Genomic DNA, 20,000 nt, shown 5'->3' with positions numbered 1-20,000 from the left:
TGTGCAGGCAGGAAACGAATGATTTAATTCACGTAGCACAACACGAGAGCGCGCTCTATGCAGTCCTTTGATTTAATAAAACTCTATTTCTGCCACAGGCTTCACAGCAATACTTGTGTAGAGGGCTGTGAAGCTCGACGCAGCTGTAACAGCATCCCACGGTCCACCCGATTTTTACCGAGTTTGTTTTGAAGGGCCCCTCACAGGCTACATAACAAATTTTGGTTATACGCTGAACGTTGTTACGTGCCCTCTAAGAAGTGTTCTACCGCAAGCATTTTTCAAATTGGTTCATTAACAGCAGAGAGAGAATGATTGAAGTGCCGCGAACACATGATTTCAGGAGGCGAACGTCGCCGCCTATATAAACACTCTCTCGACTTTCCCCGTTTGGCCTGTATAAGCAAATTTCCTTCACTGCGTTCTCCCATACCGGAGCCGAGGGGTCGCGCGGCGGGTATACCCTGCCGTCTTCTTTTTTTCACCGTCACCGGAACACTTCCGGTGACGGTGTCGCGCGAGCTCTCGCGCTTGTCTCGTTTCCTGTAGCGGACGATAATGCGCACTCTACACGAGAACACGTGATTAGCGGTATAAGTCAGTGCCCCAGCACTGAGGCAAACGCGAGAGGATGAAAGAGCATGATCGCAATGCTGGAACACAGTAGACAATGACGTATAGTTTCGTTCTCTGCGCGCGTGCAAACGTCGGAAAAAGGAGACGAAACGGAAATTCATCTCTCTTGCTACAGTGCGAAGTAAAACAAAAGCACCCAGACATTCGGGTTGTATTTTTCATTATTTCTCTAAACTTTAATTAGTCCACTGAAGCAACAGATTCAACAAATAACTGATGCTGCCTTGAATCTAAGTCACGTGTTACTCTGAGTGCCATCACAGCACAGCCTGTGCTCCTATGCAGCAGCACAGTTACGGGCATTCATCTGCTTGCTGCTGCGATAACATTATGACACTTGAACTCAGAGGTACGATTTTTGTTGTGTGAGGTTATAGATAGCCAGTAGGCTACTTGTCTGATGTTAAATGCTATGACCCACTGGCAATCCACGATGCACTCAATGAAAACGTTTTTATGCTGTGTGCGGCGTGACTCACCAGTGACCCACCCGCAAGAATTCTCGCTCTTGTGTTGCCATCTGAGGTTTGAAATTGCAACTAATATATCTTTTTACTGCACTGGACATGGGGTGGCATGTTTGTTTCGGAGAGTGGAGTGGCGGCACATTTCTCAGTTGGGTTTCTTGCAAACTTTTCGCCGCAGTTCTTGAAATACGTGCTGTTGGAATAAGTACCTGCATTTTTCTTGCTACTCCCAAACTTTTCAGCGTGTCTCATAGATAGATCCTCATGCCCCTTATGGATGCAAAAAAAAAGCACAATGCAGAGGAAACAAATAAACTTCGTTTTGGGCCAGAAGAATGCACCAGCAACTTCGCGATCACCAGCGGATGAGTCAAGTGCTTCAGTGTCAGATGTTCAGCAGTGGACAGACAGTGAAATCAGTGAGAAAGATAGTGTTTACGAACCATCACAGACCTCAGCCAGCATGTCGAATGGAGAGCCAGACCTGACTGATGATTCTGAGGTGAATGATTCAGGATACGATGCTCTCATTTCTCTCAGCCCATCTCTAGAGAAATGGACACCGGCAACAACCACTTTGCCTAGTGTGACACCACACTCTAGGCCGCCCACTATCATTCAGTTGCCATCTAGCCGTTATGCCCCATCTTTATGTTCACTGTTTATTACGGATGACATTTGGCAAATGATGGTCAATGGAACAAACAGGTTCACACAACAAGTGTTGAAGTCAACTACTCCCAAATCTAAATTACGGTTGAAAAATTGGACGGAAACCAATGCCAAAGAAATGAAAGCATTTATTCGAATACTGATTTGTATTGGTCTCCTCGGTCTTCCTACTCCCAAATCTAAATCAAAGTTGAAAAATTGGATGGAAACCAATCTCCAACAAACGAAAGCATTTGTTGGAATACCAATTTGTATTAATCTCGTCCATCTTCCTATCTGAGTCACTACTGGGCAAAAAGTAACTATGGTGTTGAACTCATTCGTCAAAATATGAGCCGTGACCGCCTTTTCCCTACTTTTGAGGTTCCGGCATTTTGCGGACAATTAACTGGTTGCAGAGTTGCAGGATCATGTCTTTAAGATTCATGCTCTGGTAGAGAAATTGAACCAAAATATTTGCCACTGTGCTTGAGCCGGGAAAGGAGGTTGTGATAGATGAAACAATAGTGCCATGGCGTGGCAGACTTTCGTTCTTACAGAGTCAGGCTGTTCAAGGCATGTACCAAAGACGGTTACAGGCTAAAGGTTGATGTATATGCCGGAAAGTGTGACTGAACAGTTGGCATCGGACATGCCGAAGATGTATGCTTGAAACTCCTGCAAAATTACAAGGAAGTCGCGTGCCCGCTGTACGTAGACAACTTCTACATGAGCTTGCCGCTCACTCTTCGCCTTCTAAAGGAAGACACTTTCATTCGTGGCACAGTTCGCTCAGTGAGGAAAGGGCTGCCAAAAGATCTCACTGAAGTAAAGGTTGCAAATGGCAGTGTTACCGGACTTCAGTCCAAAAATGGAGTGAAGGCACTGAAGTGGATGGACAAGAGGCCTGTTCTGATGCTCACACCTGTTGCCAAATATGAAGCAACTTTGGTGGACAGTGGGAAGAAAACAAGGGACGGCGCACCAATCATGAAACATCAGGCCGGTCTCGATTACAATGCAGCAAAAAAGGGCGTCGACTATAGTGACCAAATGACGTTATACCACAACTGCTTTAGAAAAGGACTCAAGTGGTACAGAAAGGTAGCTGTTAAGTTGCTTGTTGGAAGTGCCATCATAAATGCGTGGAACATTCGTGGCATGCTTGAAGGAAACTCTACGCCAATTATAAAATTTCAAGATGAACTGGCTCATTCACTGTTCGGCCCTCGTCAAGACAACATCGAAGAAACTCGTGGGAGAAGTGTCCACATGCTAAGAAAAACTGGCACATCGGCACACGACACTCAGTGGCACTGCACTGGCTGCTATGCGGCCAACAGTACCAGCAATAGCCCAAACACTACGGTGAGAGTGAGAAAAGTGACCACTTTCTGTGAATAACGCTTCGGCAAGCCATTCATCTGTTATGCTTTAATTCTAAGCACAAGTAACCTGAGAAGCAAGCTAGCTTCAACTGTAAAATAAGTAGGATGAAAACTTCAAGACATGGCTAATGTTCATACTAAATTTTAGCCTTTCTCTAACTAATAAATATTTCTAACACAGGAACTGACTTCTTGTCTTTTCTAATGGCAAGCACTTTGTAGTTCAACATAGGTTTCTAGCATCTTGAATCCATTGAGGGGCTACAGAATGTATTAAAGAAAGATAAAAATGCATAGTGTTGTGCTGAATGTGATCAAGACACATGTACAAGAAACTATAGTTATTAGTTCGATGAGGACAGTAATGTGCTTTAGCAAGTTAGAAATTTGTTACCAACTTGCCCACATTCACATCTTAACAGATTTAACAATGTTTCCACTACGTGGAAAACCTTGATCTACAGTGCTTTTATCATCCTGAAGAAGGTTGGTGTTCCTATTATAACACGTGTACTTGAGAAGCTCAATCTCTCAGGATTTCATGTTGTTTTACTTGACATAAGCTTACGAGGCTTACAGATTACGTGCTCGTATCTCAATGTAAACACTAACTTCCTTTTCAATGATTTTCATTTCTGTAAAAGCACAGTAAATTTCATCAGACGAGAAGTGCAAATGCGTTTTTTATTCTTTCATACTTGGTGCTTGCTATTATACAACTTACTTATATTACAACTTGCTTGTTTAGAAAACTCATAAAAAACACTCCCCCCACCTTTTTTTTTCTTCTTTTACTTTCAATTGACTCTGACTTTCATTATGTTAATAAACTTCAGAAGAGCTTGCTCTCAGGCTAGTTTGTACACACTGCTAAGAATGAAAAAATGGAGAGAAATTGGGACAAGAAAGAAAGGCCTACAGAATGCTGATTTGCGCGCGGCAATTTATATCAAGGATGGGGTGCTGGACCAGGGAAGCTAAGAAGCCGCCACAACAAACTAGGGGAGCTAGGTAAATGGCTTCGATGTCCACACAGAAACATAAATATAGGCATGTTAGAGAATGCTGTGTCATTCAACAACCCCGCGAATGTTGAAAAGTGGGACAGTGATTAGCTGAAAAGAGTTTCAGAGAGCTCCAGGGAGTGGGGAGATGGATACGGTAAGGGGGCTAGAGTGGTGATGCGCATTAAGGGCATCAAGAATGAAGTGAAAAATTATGGAACATAGGGGGATTGTCTCATCACTGCTCGATCGCTCTACACCAGATAGCCGTGGCCAGCTGCTTTAGCCGAGATTCACCTACCCTGTCATAGCATGTGCTGTGCTTGCTGCTCTGCTGTCTTTAAAATAGGCAGGTGTCAGGGAAGCATGCCCATAATGCCTGCAAGTAAGTAATAGGCGACTTGCAAAATAGTGCCCGCTCTCTTCCATACACAGCCATGGCTGAACCACTCACTAGCAAATCTGGCAAGAAAATAATGCTGACCTCCACTGTTATTTGGGCTGCAACAAGTCTGGGCTGCAAACAAGAAGACACAAGACAGAGCGCTGTCATGTTTTTAGCACAGCTCGCTTTCCTAAGTAATGTACCAACAAGGTCATAATATACATTATATAAATACATCAATTTGTAAACAAAATGTGATTTTTAATATAGTCATTTTTAAAAACAGCACAAGGATGATAGCATAATTTTAGGCGTAGTGGCTGCATGCCTTAGCAATGAAAAACTTTTGTCAGAAGTTAAGAAAAGTTGTTTTGGCAACGTAAAAATGTGCATCCTCATTGCTAAAGCATTCCTGTCCGGGGAGTGCTAGGAGTTTGTCTTGGTGTGATGTAAAACCCTCCACACATTTATATAGTGCGAGAGAGAGAGGTGATGGGGGAGTGGTAGTGGCCAGTGGAGAATCCTTCCCTGAAATAAATTTCTGGCTACGTCACTGAATGTCTGCAATGCCTTGTAATAGCAACAGGTCTTGGATGGAAACACTATAGATGATACCAGTGAACCTATTGAGCCTATTCCTGTTTAGTGAGATGATGGATGTTTTCCCAAAGAATTATATAAACTGTACAATGGAATGTTTTGTACCACCTGTAATAACCATGCTGTAAGAAAAAACAGAAAGGCTGAGCTTAAATGTTGTAGGAAATCTCTTAAGAGGCTCGAGGATAGGTATAGATGACTAACTCCCGTATTCTCCACTCAACACTCCACCTGGATTCAAATGCACAGCAGCCCCGCTCCTTGACAGAGGCGGTTGCTTAGCTTTAATTAAACTTCATGTCAATTACTGTGAAACACAGCGTCGTCTTCAGTCTAGGGGTGGCACTGCGCTCAGCTCAGTGGAATGAAGCTTCCAGTCATAGATGGTTTCAGAATACAGGGTAAGTGACCTCACATTTTACTCTCTTCGTCGTGAAGTCTAGACACCAAAGCCTCGGTTTGAACAAGTAATGCTTTAAGCGCTCTCTCATGCATATGTTTGCTTTAAGGCAGAGTCATCTTACTATTTCCTGCTTCTCCCACATGCAAATGACACAAAAATATCTCAATAAAATGATTGTGATTTAAGTGGTACACACTCTCTGCAATGTGATTAAATGTTTGTAATAAAAAAGCACTACTCATGTGCTGGTCAGCATCTGCAGCAATATGTTCACCAAGATATTTTTTTTGTCTCAATATATTCGATATTGTTGCAAATTTAAGAGGTTTTGCAGCTAACATGTAGCTGTTTACTTGTGTCTCGAGAACATACAGCTTTAGGTGAGAGGAGCGCTATATTGCATGAGACAAAGGAACATTTTTAGACTGCTTGTTTTATTTTTGTGCGAAAAACAATTGTGAAGGTTTTAATTGCAAAGTAATACAGTAGGTGTTGGCAACGAGAACAAGCCATGCAAAGTGTATGCATTAGAAATGAGCTATCCAGATGAGGACCCCCCACCCACTGATATATGTCAATGCTATAATATCAAATGCTGTGACATTTAACACATATGGTAACTAAAAAAAAAGGATAACTAAAGCAAGAGCAGCATTAATAAAACAACACTATCAACTGCAAAATTTATATAATTTTTCTCAAAACTTTTATCTTCACATAAACTGTGGCCTCACACACTGTGGGCACTTTTGCTAACAACCTTCACATTTCACTAGTGCTAATTCTAGCTTCCCTCTAGCTTCTAGCTCAACTGCAATGTTTTGAATGTCAGGGCATGTGCAAGTGAAAATTAGTTTGTGATGGCCATGTGGATCTGTTTCTCTGCCTGAATAATAGGGAGAGGAGGGCAATATAATTGCCTTGAGAACTATTAAGCAGAAGCAGCATGGTGGATGAGGAGCAGTGGCTGGGATAAAACATTTCAGGAGTTCAATGTAGTAAGGATACAGGAGTAATATGATTAACTTTGCAAGAATATGAGGCCATTATAACACTAAGAGAAACAGACTGGCTCATCACAATGAATTTTCAAATATTGGAACTGATCTAGAACACCTCGCACGGCTGCTGCAATTAGGAAAGAAAAATGTAGCATTCTTAAAAAGACAGCTTTTTTGTTTGTTCACTCTGCTATGCCACTGTACAAATTATTACTATTACTTTTTTTTCTTTTGGAACAGAAAGTCACCATATGCCTGGAGGTTTTAGATAACCTTCTTGGTGTGCTCCCGATATATGAACAGTTCGAAAACATTAACACTGTTGCTTGGTTCATTGCCCAAGTAGACCAACGACTGACTAAGGAAGCAGGCATGTGAATATGCACACCCTGTAACCAATCAACCCCTATATCAATCAATTTTGTAGAATTAGACCTCCATATATTGAACTTTAATGTAACAAACCGTTTTACTTTGCAGAACTTATTTGGTGTGCATACAGAAATCTTCAATTTATTGTATTCTGTTTATCTGGAATTTCAATTTACTGAAATTATAAATTCTTCTAAAATTTAAATGAGGATATGTGTTGCATTTGAACTGTAAATTCTATGGACGTACAAGCGCTTTTCGGGAGTAAAGCTTCACGATTTCCTTCCCAAGTTCCTTCCCAAATTCTGCAGCAAAGTTATAAAACGACCACAGGTGACAAGCAGCTGAATGCGAGGTATCTGGTACAGACCGACGGGGGAAAACTTACAAATCACAAGAGCACACATTCAGGCGAGTATGTAAACAGGCGAACTAAGCAGGGAACAAAAACACAGCACTGCTTTCATAGGTCCCGAAGGATCAGAGTTTCGTCAGAGTTGGTGCAAGCACGCATCCGCAGATAAAACGGCTCCCACCGTGCATTGCCCAATACTTTGAGAGCTGACGCCTACACAACCACCGGTGTTTCTGCTCTGATCGTATAGTGTTCGAATGATGTCGCGACAACGCAAGTACTTGCAATAGGGGCGACGACCTTCCACAACTCCAGAACATCACAAAAGACCGTTTGCACATGTACTAACCAGCCAAACAAACTAACCACGGCAGCGAATACCACTTAAATCGAAAATACAACGCAGAAACACCTCGAAAAGGTTTCACCATAGAGAAAGGTTACGCCCTGTTTCACAGACGCTCACAAGAAATTCAAGAAATGTCCAAAGCGCACTACCGCCGCCTTTTAAAAATCCAACGGGAGCCAAGCCAAATCAGTAACAAGTTGGCTATTTGGGTGAACGCAACGCACCCGTTCGAACCACCGGGTACGCGCAACGCCGGCCGTTTACAAAGCCGTTTGAAGCCAAAGGAACGAAGTTTAGGCAAATCCATGTACTTCCTATAATTCCCATGCTAGGACAACCGCTCCCATTGAAGCTCCCGTAGACACTAGCGCCAAAGTTCCCTCTAGCTTCTTTTTTTTTTTTGTAGGAAACTTTATGCATAGAGTAACATAGTGGGATCACTTTCACGTAATAAGTCTACGCGTCTACTTCATTTGAGCGGATGACCACCAGATGGCTACGAAGCAGGACAACCACTATGGTACCTCTATCCAATCCATAACGTCGTCGTCATGACAACCATGATTACGTTTGCCAAACTAAAATGGCCGCCAACACATACGAGTTGCGTTTGGCACCTGATAAAAAGTAGGTTTATTTCGTAACACTGTATTAATTATATAGCCTTACCGACATTGCAGTATCGTCTGTTTATTTTTAAAATGCTAGCAATATCGTTGTTTGAGATACAGCTCTGTTTTTTATAGATTTTCAGCCCAAGCGGCCCGAGAGTGTTTGAAAGATGCCCTGATGACTGAGTTCGACGACAAAATTTACGACTCCAGTCAGGTAGCACAGTGGACGAAAGAAACCTCGCAAAGGATATGCGAAAGACTACAAGGTACATTCTTTAAAATTTGCTGTCACGTGTATCGTGTGTGTCCAAATTACGTTTCAGAATTGGGTTTCGAAAGATACAAGTACGTGGTGCAAGTAGTCATCAGCGAACAACGCGGTGAAGGAGCAAGGTGAGTGATGACGCTCACCTCTAGTAAGCTGCAATGCAGGATAAATTGCGAGAGTTGTCTGTGTAGCGGGGACCATGCCTGGCAGATATTTGTAGTATATTGCAAACTTTGAAAATTTAATTAACTCCTGCAACATTTAAGTCTAGCAACTTGTGTTATTTACTCATGTTGCGTAATATTTCGTATATGAAGCTCTGCGAGGTTGTGCACAGGGTATTGTTTTATTTTTGCAGGATGGCTTGCCGCTGCCTTTGGGATTCCGACACTGACGTCTGTGTTTCGGAGTTCTATAATGGAGTAAGTATTTTAGGTAGCTTGCGGCTGTCACAGTGGTGCGATTCGGCGGTGTTCACCTAATTTGAAGCTGTTTGTCCCAAAGGACAGCTTGTTCTGTGCTGCTGTTGTCCTTGCCTCATATTACTACTAGACCGGGCTAGAGTGGTAAGTTTCATCAGCCCTTCTATATATAATTCCATCTCTCTTTGCTGTAATTTTGTGCTCTGTACTGTATCAAAGTCACACTGCAAAATGCTTATGTGCCACTGTAGATTAGCTGCAACTGTTTCAAGTTTTTGTAGCTGTGACACACTGCAAGTGAGTGCACGAAAATGGTTTAGAAGGAGAATGGTAAAACAAAAGTGTAGAAGAATCACAGTGCTCAACTGTAGTGGCGGTACTGTACAGGACTACTGCCAAGCTAAACAACAAAATCTGCAATTTGTCTTGGGCAACTTCACACCCTCTATATATAGCTAGTAGAAATGAAAGCAGCTGCCGAGACTTAGATTTGAATTGGTGCTGCAATGTTCCATGTCGGCACCGTTTACAAAGGGTGCTAGTTATGCCAGAAAGTACCGAGGAACAAGTCCCAGTCCTTATATTCATCTCACATTGGTTCAACGCAATGAAAGTTGTCTATGATGTATGCAAAAAGAACAATAAGAATGTTTAGAAAGCATAGCAATGCAGTGCCTAGCAGGAAATTTCATAGATAAAGATTCTTATAACTGATTTGTAGCTTTTATCCTGCCAATATTGCATATCTATATAGTTCAACAAATTGCCGTCTGTCAGCAGAATGGAGAAGACACATTGAGATTGTACAGAAAAATTATGCTTTTAATATTTTGTCCTCAATTGCTTTCACTTTTTACTGACAGCATGTGTGAATTTATGTGTGCAGTGTGTGCATAAATATAAACTAATTTATTTTTATTGGCTCCCTTCGTCACATTTATATCAAAGCTCATTATGACCAAGTCTCATCTAGAAGGAAAATGCCTTCTTTACATCTGCTAATTCATTGTGTTCATGTTCGTTATATTGAGTTTACAACTGTATACACACACACTCAATGGCAGGGGGCATGAGCCTGCTAATAGGTGATACCACACTTAAGTGGACAAGATATGGAAGCTATGATGCAAAGTACAGCTACAGTAAAGAATGCCCATACAGGATCATAAGGGCCAGCAACCCAATCACTATAATGATGCTGCTGTTAGAGTGTTTTAGAACAGCATGACGTGACAATCTATTGAGGCAGTGTGTTCCCTCAAGAGCTCTGGCACGTGTGCAGGTGTCAGCTGTGATAGATTGCCCATGGCATTAAACCCATGGGTGCAAAAGTGTTATGGCATTAGGTGTCATTATTTCAGGTTATAATCAAATACCTAGGTATATACTAAGTAGTCAGAAGCCCATGTGTCACCTCCATTATATTTGTGCCAATTTGGTAACATTCATTAATGAATTTATGCAGCAGGTCATGTCTCTCAGTTTGGCTCAACAGCACACAATGTTTGATCACTCCCACAAATGTGACTTATGTGCAAGGATGCATGAGTAAAATTATGCAATCAACTTTTTTATCATTTTTGCTGCCACACATTTGACCATGGTATATTACACCTTGAATAATAGCACATAGTTGTTTCTCCATTTTCACAGCTTCATCAAGATGCCTTTCCTGCATAGGTCCCACTTGACATGCATCAAGCCACAGCAGGATAGAGTAGTGCAGTATTGGGAAACTGGTATAAATGCTCATGTGCTACCAAGCTCAGAGCTAGCTGTACTTTCCAACATCTGTCGTGCCTTCACTGGAGACAACCAAGATGCTATTGAGAATATTCTTTAGCCTCCATCACGTGGGTGACTTCTTAAATGCTGAATAATTTGGCAACTCAGTAATGCTACCATGCAACTTGCTGAGTTCTAAGCTTATAAACTGCTTTAGTTAAGTTGCTTGTGCGTGTAGACAAGCCTTTCACCTGTGCCCCCCATCAGTTATTTTTAAATAAGAGCCTTACACATGACATTAGCCAGGTTTGAACTCAAGATTCTCGCTGGCCTCATGGTGTCTAAAAGAGTCTCGCTAGTTTCCAAGCTTTAGCATGCCTCACCGAACGTAGTCCATGGCCTGTCATCACTTATGAAATAAAATTGCACTACAGTATCCAAACAGGATTTGATTTCTCACCAGGCACTACCTTACTCACCTGATCACTCACCTGATATCCACTACCAAATTAGTGCCAGCATGATAGATGAGGTACTGCTGCTTGTGAAACACTTAGTGCATTTCAGAAAAAGGGAGGCATGTGTCAGTTTTGAAAATAAAGAGGAAGCAAGAAAGAAAAAACGATAATCGCAACCATAGGAGGAGTAAATGGTCCTGCTAGTCATGTTATTGCAGTTTCTTGTGATGGGTTCGAGGAAAGACTGATGTCTGGGTGCTTGTTTTCTGAGCAGTTGGTTGTATGGGTGTGCATGTAACAGAAAATTTCAGTCTAGCAATCACCAAGCCTGATTTATTATGTGGTCTACCTCGAGTTCGTACATCACAGAGGCAAATGCATGCATGTTATGTCATGCACTTAAACCCCATACCAACGCCTTCGCAGCTACAGTGTGTGCTCTTGCTTGACATGTATTCCAGCAAAGCATGCTGTCTCTGCATACATGATTCTTCAGCATCATCCCACCAGGTTGTTCACGTAACTGTGATAACTACAGCAGGATAGGCTGCAGTAGCCACTGCATAACCCGTGCCTTGTTTCTTACAATATCGCTTTTATGAGCATGCCATCCACTGTAACATGCAGTCTCCCTCTTCATACACTGCACTCTCTCTTCATCGAGTTTGTCTGGGCCCACTCACCAATGCAAACACAGAACCAGAAGGTGATGAAAGGAGTTAGATATTCTCTCCTAATGAAAGAGACAGCAATGAGAGTCGATGCTATTCAAAGTATTTTGTGCTTACACCTACTTCTAGATATGACACCGTTTTTTTTTTTCTTTTAGTAAATGCTGTGTAGTCTTCAGTAAATTACGTATGCTGGGCTAAAGAACAGCAACCTACATATTTTCACCCCTTTTTTCTTATTTAGACAGTTATGTGGGCAAACACTCGGGATGAATTATAATGTATAATCTGCCAGTGCAGTAGAAATAAATTATGAAAGGATATTTTTTAATTGGGCTGGGGCATCTTAATGTGTCCGACTGTAGCTTCAGAGGTCAAAAGGCAAGTGAAGAAATCAAATGAGATGCACAGAATTAGTTGCAGTGATATACAAAAGCACATAACTCATGGACTGTGACTTAGAGGCCAATGGATATGCAGGGTCATTATTCTTGCGCTCATTTGGTTAAAGCTACATTTTTCACCATTGGCATGTTCTGCTCTGGCTGTATGTCTTCTAGAAAAAGAAATAGCGGTTAAATAATAAGGTAAGCATGAACATAAACACCTGTTTGAGAATCCTACATCGTGCTGGCCAAAGCGCCATACTACTTTCAATAAATGTTCATTGATTCATTCATCACCCCTCACTAGCCTCTTTTTTTTTTCCCCCTTCCTTCAGCACAGAGCAACAGACTAAGGAAGTCTTCCTCAGGCTGACCACTCTGCCTTCTCTGAAACAACGTTGTTTCTCTTGATTCTGCGGCTTACTGTGCTGTCGCTGAAGCCTGTAACTGCTTTAGCATTCAAATAGTCACATTTTACCTTTTACAGCATGTGTTGTCATTCTTGCACTTGGTTTTCATCTCATGCAGGACTTCTTTAATTTAGAATACATATTTTGTTTTGGCTTGTGGTGATTGCGTCCGTCCATTTCATTGCGGCGCCACACCGCAGCACGTTTTGGGCAAAGGCGCTGCATGCGAAATCTATTTCGAAGTTAATGCGCGCCCCGGGCCGCCGCTTTCACTCTCTCTTCCCTCCGAGGTCACCGTACAGCAGCGGGATCGTGAAGCACTTGCTGCTGTCCGCCCCCAAGCAGACCAAAGGCTCACCCGATTGGCCCGAGCCCTCTCCAATGTTTTCTGGGGGGGGGGGGGGGGTTATTACCAGAGTTCTGTTACTCACATCATTTGAAGTTTCTTTTTAGCTGCTTCTACCTTTTCACTTAAAATTTTATTGTTTATCGCGGAAAGACAGCCCGGGAAGGAAGACAGCGCGCATGAAGTTAGCAGCCATCCCAGCTCACCCTTGATCAGTGCCCCCACCAGTGATTACCAACAATTAGATACGGCACGCGAGCCGCGCTAGCATCAGCCGCGCACAGTCATTCGTAGCTACGGCAGGAATGGGGGAGAAGACGTGCACTCTCCTTCCCAAGTGCGCGTTTGATCACGTGACCTCCAACGAAACCGAATGTCCAGCGCGTGGGAAGATAATTCCCATCAAGCCTCCATCCATTTCGGCCTCACCAGCTGTTACGTGCTTTTTCTCGCGATGTGTGGGTGCGCTCTAGCTTTCATATATGCCTTTTGGACTTCATACGGAACATCGTGGCGACGACGAGAAATAGAACATAAGCATCGACCTTGATTGTTCCACGGCTGCGGAGGTCGCAATGTGCACGGGCTACAAACGCACCACCAAGAGCACCAACGACAAAGTCAACAGTGGGCTCATCGCTTATCGGTACTTCGCCAAAACCCGTCTGATGCCGAGGAGGAAACATATTTTCCACCGTTTAAGCACCAGCGGTAACATAACACTATAGGCGGCGCAGATTGCTTCCAAATTAAAGCGCACATTCCGCGTATGTAGTACTCCTCAGGCGCACGGACAGCCAAGCGCAGTCGCACACAAACTTGAGGAAAACTCGCGCTTAACTGGCTGATTGGGCGTAACTGACTGATTCAGATAATTGTTTGCTCTCGTTCTAATGGAGGGGTGCACCTTAATAAAAGTTGCGTGGTTATAAGTCTTGATAGAAGAAAGGATTTGGTAGCTATCGCATATCTCTTACCCATTTTGTACCAGGGCGCCAGTTTTAAAGAGGGTGCTCCTTCTACTGTAAGGAATACATGAGGTCTTCAGTTGGAAAAAATTATAAAGCGCTAATGCGAGAGGAGGTAGGGAGGGAAGCTTCAAGCGAACCACTGCAGCTGGCTTAGAAAACAATGCCAAAAGTTATACAAAGCAACGAAAATGGGGTACATAACAGCGCAAGCAGAGTGAGGCCTTTTGGTTATGCGAAGATGTTTGGTTGCGCTATTTTGTAAAACTTCTTAGGCAATGCTGTGCATTTTCGTTATTAATTTTGACTCGTCATATGCTGTATCAGCTGCTCAATAACGCAATCCACGCTGTTCCTACCTGCTCTCGTGTCCTTTCGCTCTTTTGAGATATCGCTGTGTCTTATTATTTGTTGATTTATTTGTTAATATGATTGTTTATTTGTTGGCTTGATAACTTATTACCCTATACGCCTTTATTCTGCCGCCGGGCTATAATTGAAATCAATGACATAAAGAATGCTTTCACAGGTAATTAAACTATTGTGTTATGGAGTTCCATTGCTTGATGCTAGTAATTTTAGTCAGAAGTCGTGTTCATACATTATATTGTTGTGTAATTTTTATATATGTTATGTATTATCTTCTCAAGTGGCCTTCCGTCTGGAAAAGATTTCTTGATTGTATCTATGAGCATTAAAACTTTCAGAAGGCGTACATGGCTTTTATCATTGATGTGTATTTGTGCGACCTAATGCGCACAAAACGCATATATCTTTAAAACAGACTAGTGGGCTAGCTGGTATTGCATGTTAATCGTTTCTTTGCGCTAGAAACTATTAGCATATGTCTTCCCAACGTGTTTCACCGAATCCGCTTGTCGTACGGTTCGTACGAGAGACGCCTGTCTCATGGTGGTGCGAGGGGACTCGGGCTGTGTAATTCAACTGTCTCCTACTATGAGGTCCTGTAACTACTCTTATAAGGCCGTCACTTCAGTGAACTATTCTTCAAGGTCACACGAAGTTTCTTCAAGAGCGCATGTTATTAAAGGTTATTTATTTATTTACTTATGTGGGGGGTTCAGAAAGTTGATCGGGCCCTATGCCCCCCTGCACCCCCCCCCCCCCGCCCCTGAAAAATGAAAACTTTCCACCTATTGTCCCTTGTCTGTTTAGGGGCGGATAGCAGCAAGTTTTTTTACCACACCGCTTCTGTTACGCTGCCTTCGGAGGCAAGAGAGAAGGAAAGCGGTGGCCCCCGTGCAGCCCTTATGCCCAAATTGCGCTGCGCTGCAACAAACTGGACGAACACAGTCCCCGCACTACCTCCCCTCGTAAAAATTCCCTCCGTCTAAAAGTGCTTGCTCTGAACATTTGGAGCCTGTGAATTGCACGAAATGCCGTAAGGGTTGGAGAGCGCATTTGTGATTTGTTTTCATTTAGCTCGCTGGGAAGGAAACAAATTTAAGTTTAAATATTTTTTTGTGCTTTTGACTAACTGCCCCTACCAAGATTTCATACCACGCTTCAGCCTCAGCGCCTGAAAATGATAATGAAGTGTATGGTGCCCTGTATTTGCCTTTTGGACGTCGCTATTGGAAATGACAAATAAAACTTTAGCGTGCCAGAAACTACAGCTTGTGTGATATTGTGAAAAAACATTAGAAAGAACTCTGAAGCAATATCTTTTATAACTTGTTTGGGCAGTAACTAGCGTGTGTAATGCGGTCCTAGCTTTAAAAAGTATGGGTGCCAGAGACCGCATTTTTCAGAGGTGTGGATGGATGCCCGGGTGGTCTCGTTTGAGTGCCCGGACGACGGTTATGGCTTTTGGTTCAAGGTGACTTGAAGGTCACCGACAACAGGAGAGAAAAGCATTTCATGCTTAATGTAAAAAAAGGCGCTTCCGATTCTGCCGTGCACATCAAGGAACAAAACCTGAGTCAACGGATATCGTGTAGAAACGATATCGTGGAACATACAAAGGCACACCGGCACGCACAGCAGAACCTTAGCCGCTAGTTGCTATCGCACTTCGACGCCAGTCCTTTTCGCTGTCTAGCGACCATAGAAAGTCATCTTCAATTCCATCTAATGCATTAGAAGTGCCACAATTCTTGGACGTTCGCACAACCACCGTGTGCGGGAGGGAATTCCACGCACCATGGGGAGCCACCTTGCGATGTCTCCGAGCGTCGCTTTCTAGACGACCCCTTCGATGGCAGTGTGGCTAATTACCTTGAATTAAGCTTTTCTTTTTGTGAAAGTCGCTTTCATTTTTGATTTTGTATACATATAGTTACGGCTGTAACGCGCATGAAGATTTGAACGCACCTTTTATTAAGTAACAAGTGCGAGTTAGAATCGTGCAAATACGGTATCTGAAGAGATGATCGGTCGCCGCCCACTACGCGTCCTCGAGTCAAACAAGTTCCTGGACCCATACCGATGTGGTTTTAGGTCATCTTGTAAGAATTGAGGAACACATTCATGATGATTCCATCCACAAACAGTTTTTTTTTCACTCCGTGTTCCTTGATATGGAGAGGGCTTATGACACTACCTGACGTTTTGGAATTTTGCGAGACCTCTCAGAGATGGGTATCCGCGGCAACATGTTTAATGTGATAGAACGTTACTTATCGCACCGCACTTTCTGTGTCAGAGTTGCAAATGCCCTATCCAGGCCCTTTATTCAAGAAACTGGGGTACCCCGGCGTCTTAGTTGCACCATTTTTATTGTAAAAATCTCTACAGTCATCCATTCCACGAAGTATGTTCTATTCCATCTATGCTGATGACGTGCAGATAGAATTTAAGTCTTGCAGTCTCGCTGTCTGCGTGCGACAGGTTCAACTTGGCCTCGATAAAGTATCAAAGTGGGCGACTGAGAATGGATTTAGGATAAATTTTCTTAAAAGTTCCTGCTTCTTTTTCTCAAGTAATAGAGGACTGATCCCAGATCCTGATATTAAGCTGCACGCCTACACGTGAACACGGAACAGAAATTTTTAGGCATCATACTGGATGCAAAACCAACATTTGTTCCCCTCTTAATATATATGAAGAACACATGCCTAAAACCAATGAATGTTTTAAATATCTTATTACACACAGTGTGGGGTAGTGATAGCAAGTGCCTCATCAGTCAAAGGTCATGAGTACGAAGGTCTCATGTGTACAGTGTACACGCTTGGACTATGGGGCCATAGTTTACCAGTCTGCCAGTCCAAGTGCCTTGAAGATGGTTGAACCTATTCATCATCTAGGTATCCGCTTAGCGACCGTTGTAAGTAGTCTCTATGTTGAATCAAATGAATGGTCACTTCATCTTCAAAGGTCGCACTCCAATTTTATGTATTTTCTCAAAAGACATGCCAACAATTAACATTCCAATTATTCAGCCATAAACGATATTACCAGTGCCATTATCTCCCGTAACCGTCCTGCAGTGAGAGCGCCCTTCTCTCTGCGGGTGAGGAACCTTAGTGGCGAAATGAGTGTCCCACTCCTTGAACATCACCTAATGGCTCCAGCGAAGCCATTGCCGCCGTGGCAGTGGCAGCTAATAGATTGTGACATGTCTCCTGTATAAGTTACAAAACACGTCCCCGACACACACATCCGGATGCGCTTTCCTAGAACTTCAGGCGAAATAATCGGGCCCAGAATTCTACACGGACGCATCAAAGTCGCATGCCGGTGTTTCTTATGCAGCAGTAGGCCCATCGTTCCCGCAAGCCATTGCTCTGCACCCAGAAACAAGTATTTTCACGGCTGAGGCCTAGCTATGCACTACTCTCAGCTTTAAAGTACATCGACCATATCCGGATTCGGAAGGCAATTATCTAGTGACTCTTTGAGCGTCGTTAAAGCTATATTGTCGCCATAAAAACAAAAGAATCCGGTGACTGAGCTTTACTCGGCTCTATGCAAAGCATACGCTTTTCAAAACAGGATAGGACACTGTATAGGCAAACTGAAAAAATGATTAGGTAGGGACATCGTCGTCTCTTCTGCAAGGCACAAGATCTTCGTTTTCTCTACATGCCGCATATTGGATGTGGCAATATCATAATGTGCTGGGTTCCTGGCCACAGAGGCACTGAATGCAACATGCTTGCCGACAAACTGGTTGCATCCATACGATCAAACGCTACAAACTCTTCCATCGAAGTCCCTGCCATATATCTGAAACCATTCTTACGCAAAAAAGTGAGGTGCTATTGACAACGCTTGTGGCACACAAAACACTAAAAAAGCTTCATCTAATAAAGCAAGTTGGCCACCTACAATAAAGACACGACGAACAGAGGTCACTGTCTGTCGACTTCGAATATTCCACACGTATGGCACACACTCTTGCGTCTTAAGAGGAAGCTTTAGCTCGGGCCCAACTCCGACACGGCCTATTCATATACATGTAAAATGCAAAAACGCTTTTCTGAGATCAGCCCTGGACCAGTTTTAATGAAATTTCTTGCATTTTAGAGAGAAAGTTGAGTTCTAGTGACTGTTGCAAGCCGAATTTCGATTTAGGGCCTGGGTATTGTTAAAAGAATTTTCAAAAATTAGAAAGTTCGAAAAAAGAGAAACATGAAGTTCACACGTTAATAGCTCTGCCTCAAAACATATATCGCTGTTATGTGAGCGGCATTCATTAGATCACTCAAGGCGGACAAATTCAATATGTCAATTTATATCACATCGATTTGTTATGTTGTGTACAAGTGTTCTGCAGAAGCTGTTTTTCTATATTACTAAATTTTTTGGAATCATATGTGACATAAATTTTGTCCGCTTTAGCTGTACTATTAGATGCAATTCACATAATTGTGATATTGTTTTTCATTGCCGAGTTACCGAGTTCTAAACTTTATAGTTTAAAACTACGAAATGACTAATAATGACTAAAATGACTATGAAATGACCAATATGTCTAACAACAATTTGTAGTGACTACAATTGATTATAAATGAATAAAAATGCTTAGTAATGACCAGTAATGACTAATAATGACCGAAATGACTTGCAATGACTACTAATGACAACAAAATGACCAATATGTCTAACGACGAATTGTAATGACTACAATTTACTACAGGTGACTAAAAATGCTTAGTAATGACCAGTAATGACTGAAATGACTTGCAATGACTGTGATATGACCAACATGTCTAACGACGGCTTGTAATGACCACAATTGATTACAAATGACTAAAATACTTAGTAGTGAGCAGTAATGACTAATAGTGATTGAAATGACTTTTAATGACTAGTAATGACTACGAAATGACAATATCTCTGACGACAATTTGTAACAACTACAATTCATTTGAAATGACTAAATATGCTTAGAAGGAAGAGTAATGACTAGTAATGATTGAAATGACTTGTAATGACTACTAGTGACTAGGATATGACCAACACGTCTAATGACGGCTTGTAATGACAACAATTGATTACAAATGACTAAATATGCTTAGTAGTGAGCAGTAATGACAGAAAGAAAAGAAGCAAAGAGAAACAGGTAGAAAGAGATGTTCACCTCTTAAGAGAGATATTAAGAGACCCTGAGCAAAACGTGAACAAGGTGAATGCAGGAGCCAACGTTTCGACAAGTGGACTTGTCTTCTTCAAGGCGACATATGCTTTCCTCGCCACAGTATATATAGGTGGGGTTCTTCTAAAGGGGAGGGGGTGTGAGGCGGGAGCGCGTGGAAACGAGGGAAAGTGTGTTAGCGTGTCGAATTAGTAAAGGAACGCTGTGTACAAGGTCAAAGCCAGGACCCCCCCCCCCCTCACCCCAGTCTGTCAACCCACGCGCGTTAGCCGGCGTGTCAAGGGCGTCTGACACGCCAGCTGACAAAAAAAAGAAGTAGAAAAAGAAGGGAAGAAAAAGGAAAAGGGGGGGGGAATACGCCAAGAAATCAAACTAAGTGTTGTTGCCTATAGCTTGAGGTTTAGCATAGCGAATAGATTCTAAAGCTCCCTTTGAAACGTTTATGCCTATTGGTTGCAATGTCTTGAACTTATGGATAAGGTATGATTCTCTGTATTTTCTTTCTCGTTCAGAACGGAAATTTGACTGTAAGATGTAGAGTTTAAGTTCATCAAAGTT

At 42.5% G+C, this 20,000-nt stretch overlaps 1 protein-coding gene across 4 annotated transcripts; it reads left to right on the top strand.

The window, feature by feature from the left end:
* Window positions 1-8,144: 8,144 nt before the first annotated feature.
* Window positions 8,145-14,594, top strand: LOC142572747 (dynein light chain Tctex-type protein 2B-like). 4 transcript variants are annotated; one of them, XM_075682071.1, is made up of 6 exons: window positions 8,145-8,238; window positions 8,358-8,491; window positions 8,549-8,618; window positions 8,852-8,915; window positions 8,998-9,059; window positions 12,491-14,594. In XM_075682071.1, the coding sequence occupies exons 1-5, from the start codon at window positions 8,195-8,197 to the stop codon at window positions 9,043-9,045; spliced, it is 360 nt and encodes a 119-aa protein (XP_075538186.1). In that variant the 5' UTR covers window positions 8,145-8,194; the 3' UTR covers window positions 9,046-9,059; window positions 12,491-14,594. The 4 variants fall into 4 exon arrangements, with proteins under 4 accessions (XP_075538186.1, XP_075538183.1, XP_075538184.1 ...); XM_075682068.1 differs by having other exon boundaries at window positions 8,983-9,059; XM_075682069.1 differs by lacking the exon at window positions 12,491-14,594 and adding an exon at window positions 10,569-12,484.
* The last annotated feature ends 5,406 nt before the right edge of the window (window positions 14,595-20,000 follow it).

The sequence above is a fragment of the Dermacentor variabilis genome, chromosome 2 (assembly GCF_050947875.1).
Source record: "Dermacentor variabilis isolate Ectoservices chromosome 2, ASM5094787v1, whole genome shotgun sequence".
Taxonomy (NCBI): Eukaryota; Metazoa; Arthropoda; class Arachnida; order Ixodida; family Ixodidae; genus Dermacentor; species Dermacentor variabilis.
The sequence above is the reverse complement of the archived record's forward strand: the minus strand, read 5'-3'. Positions and strand labels throughout refer to the sequence as shown.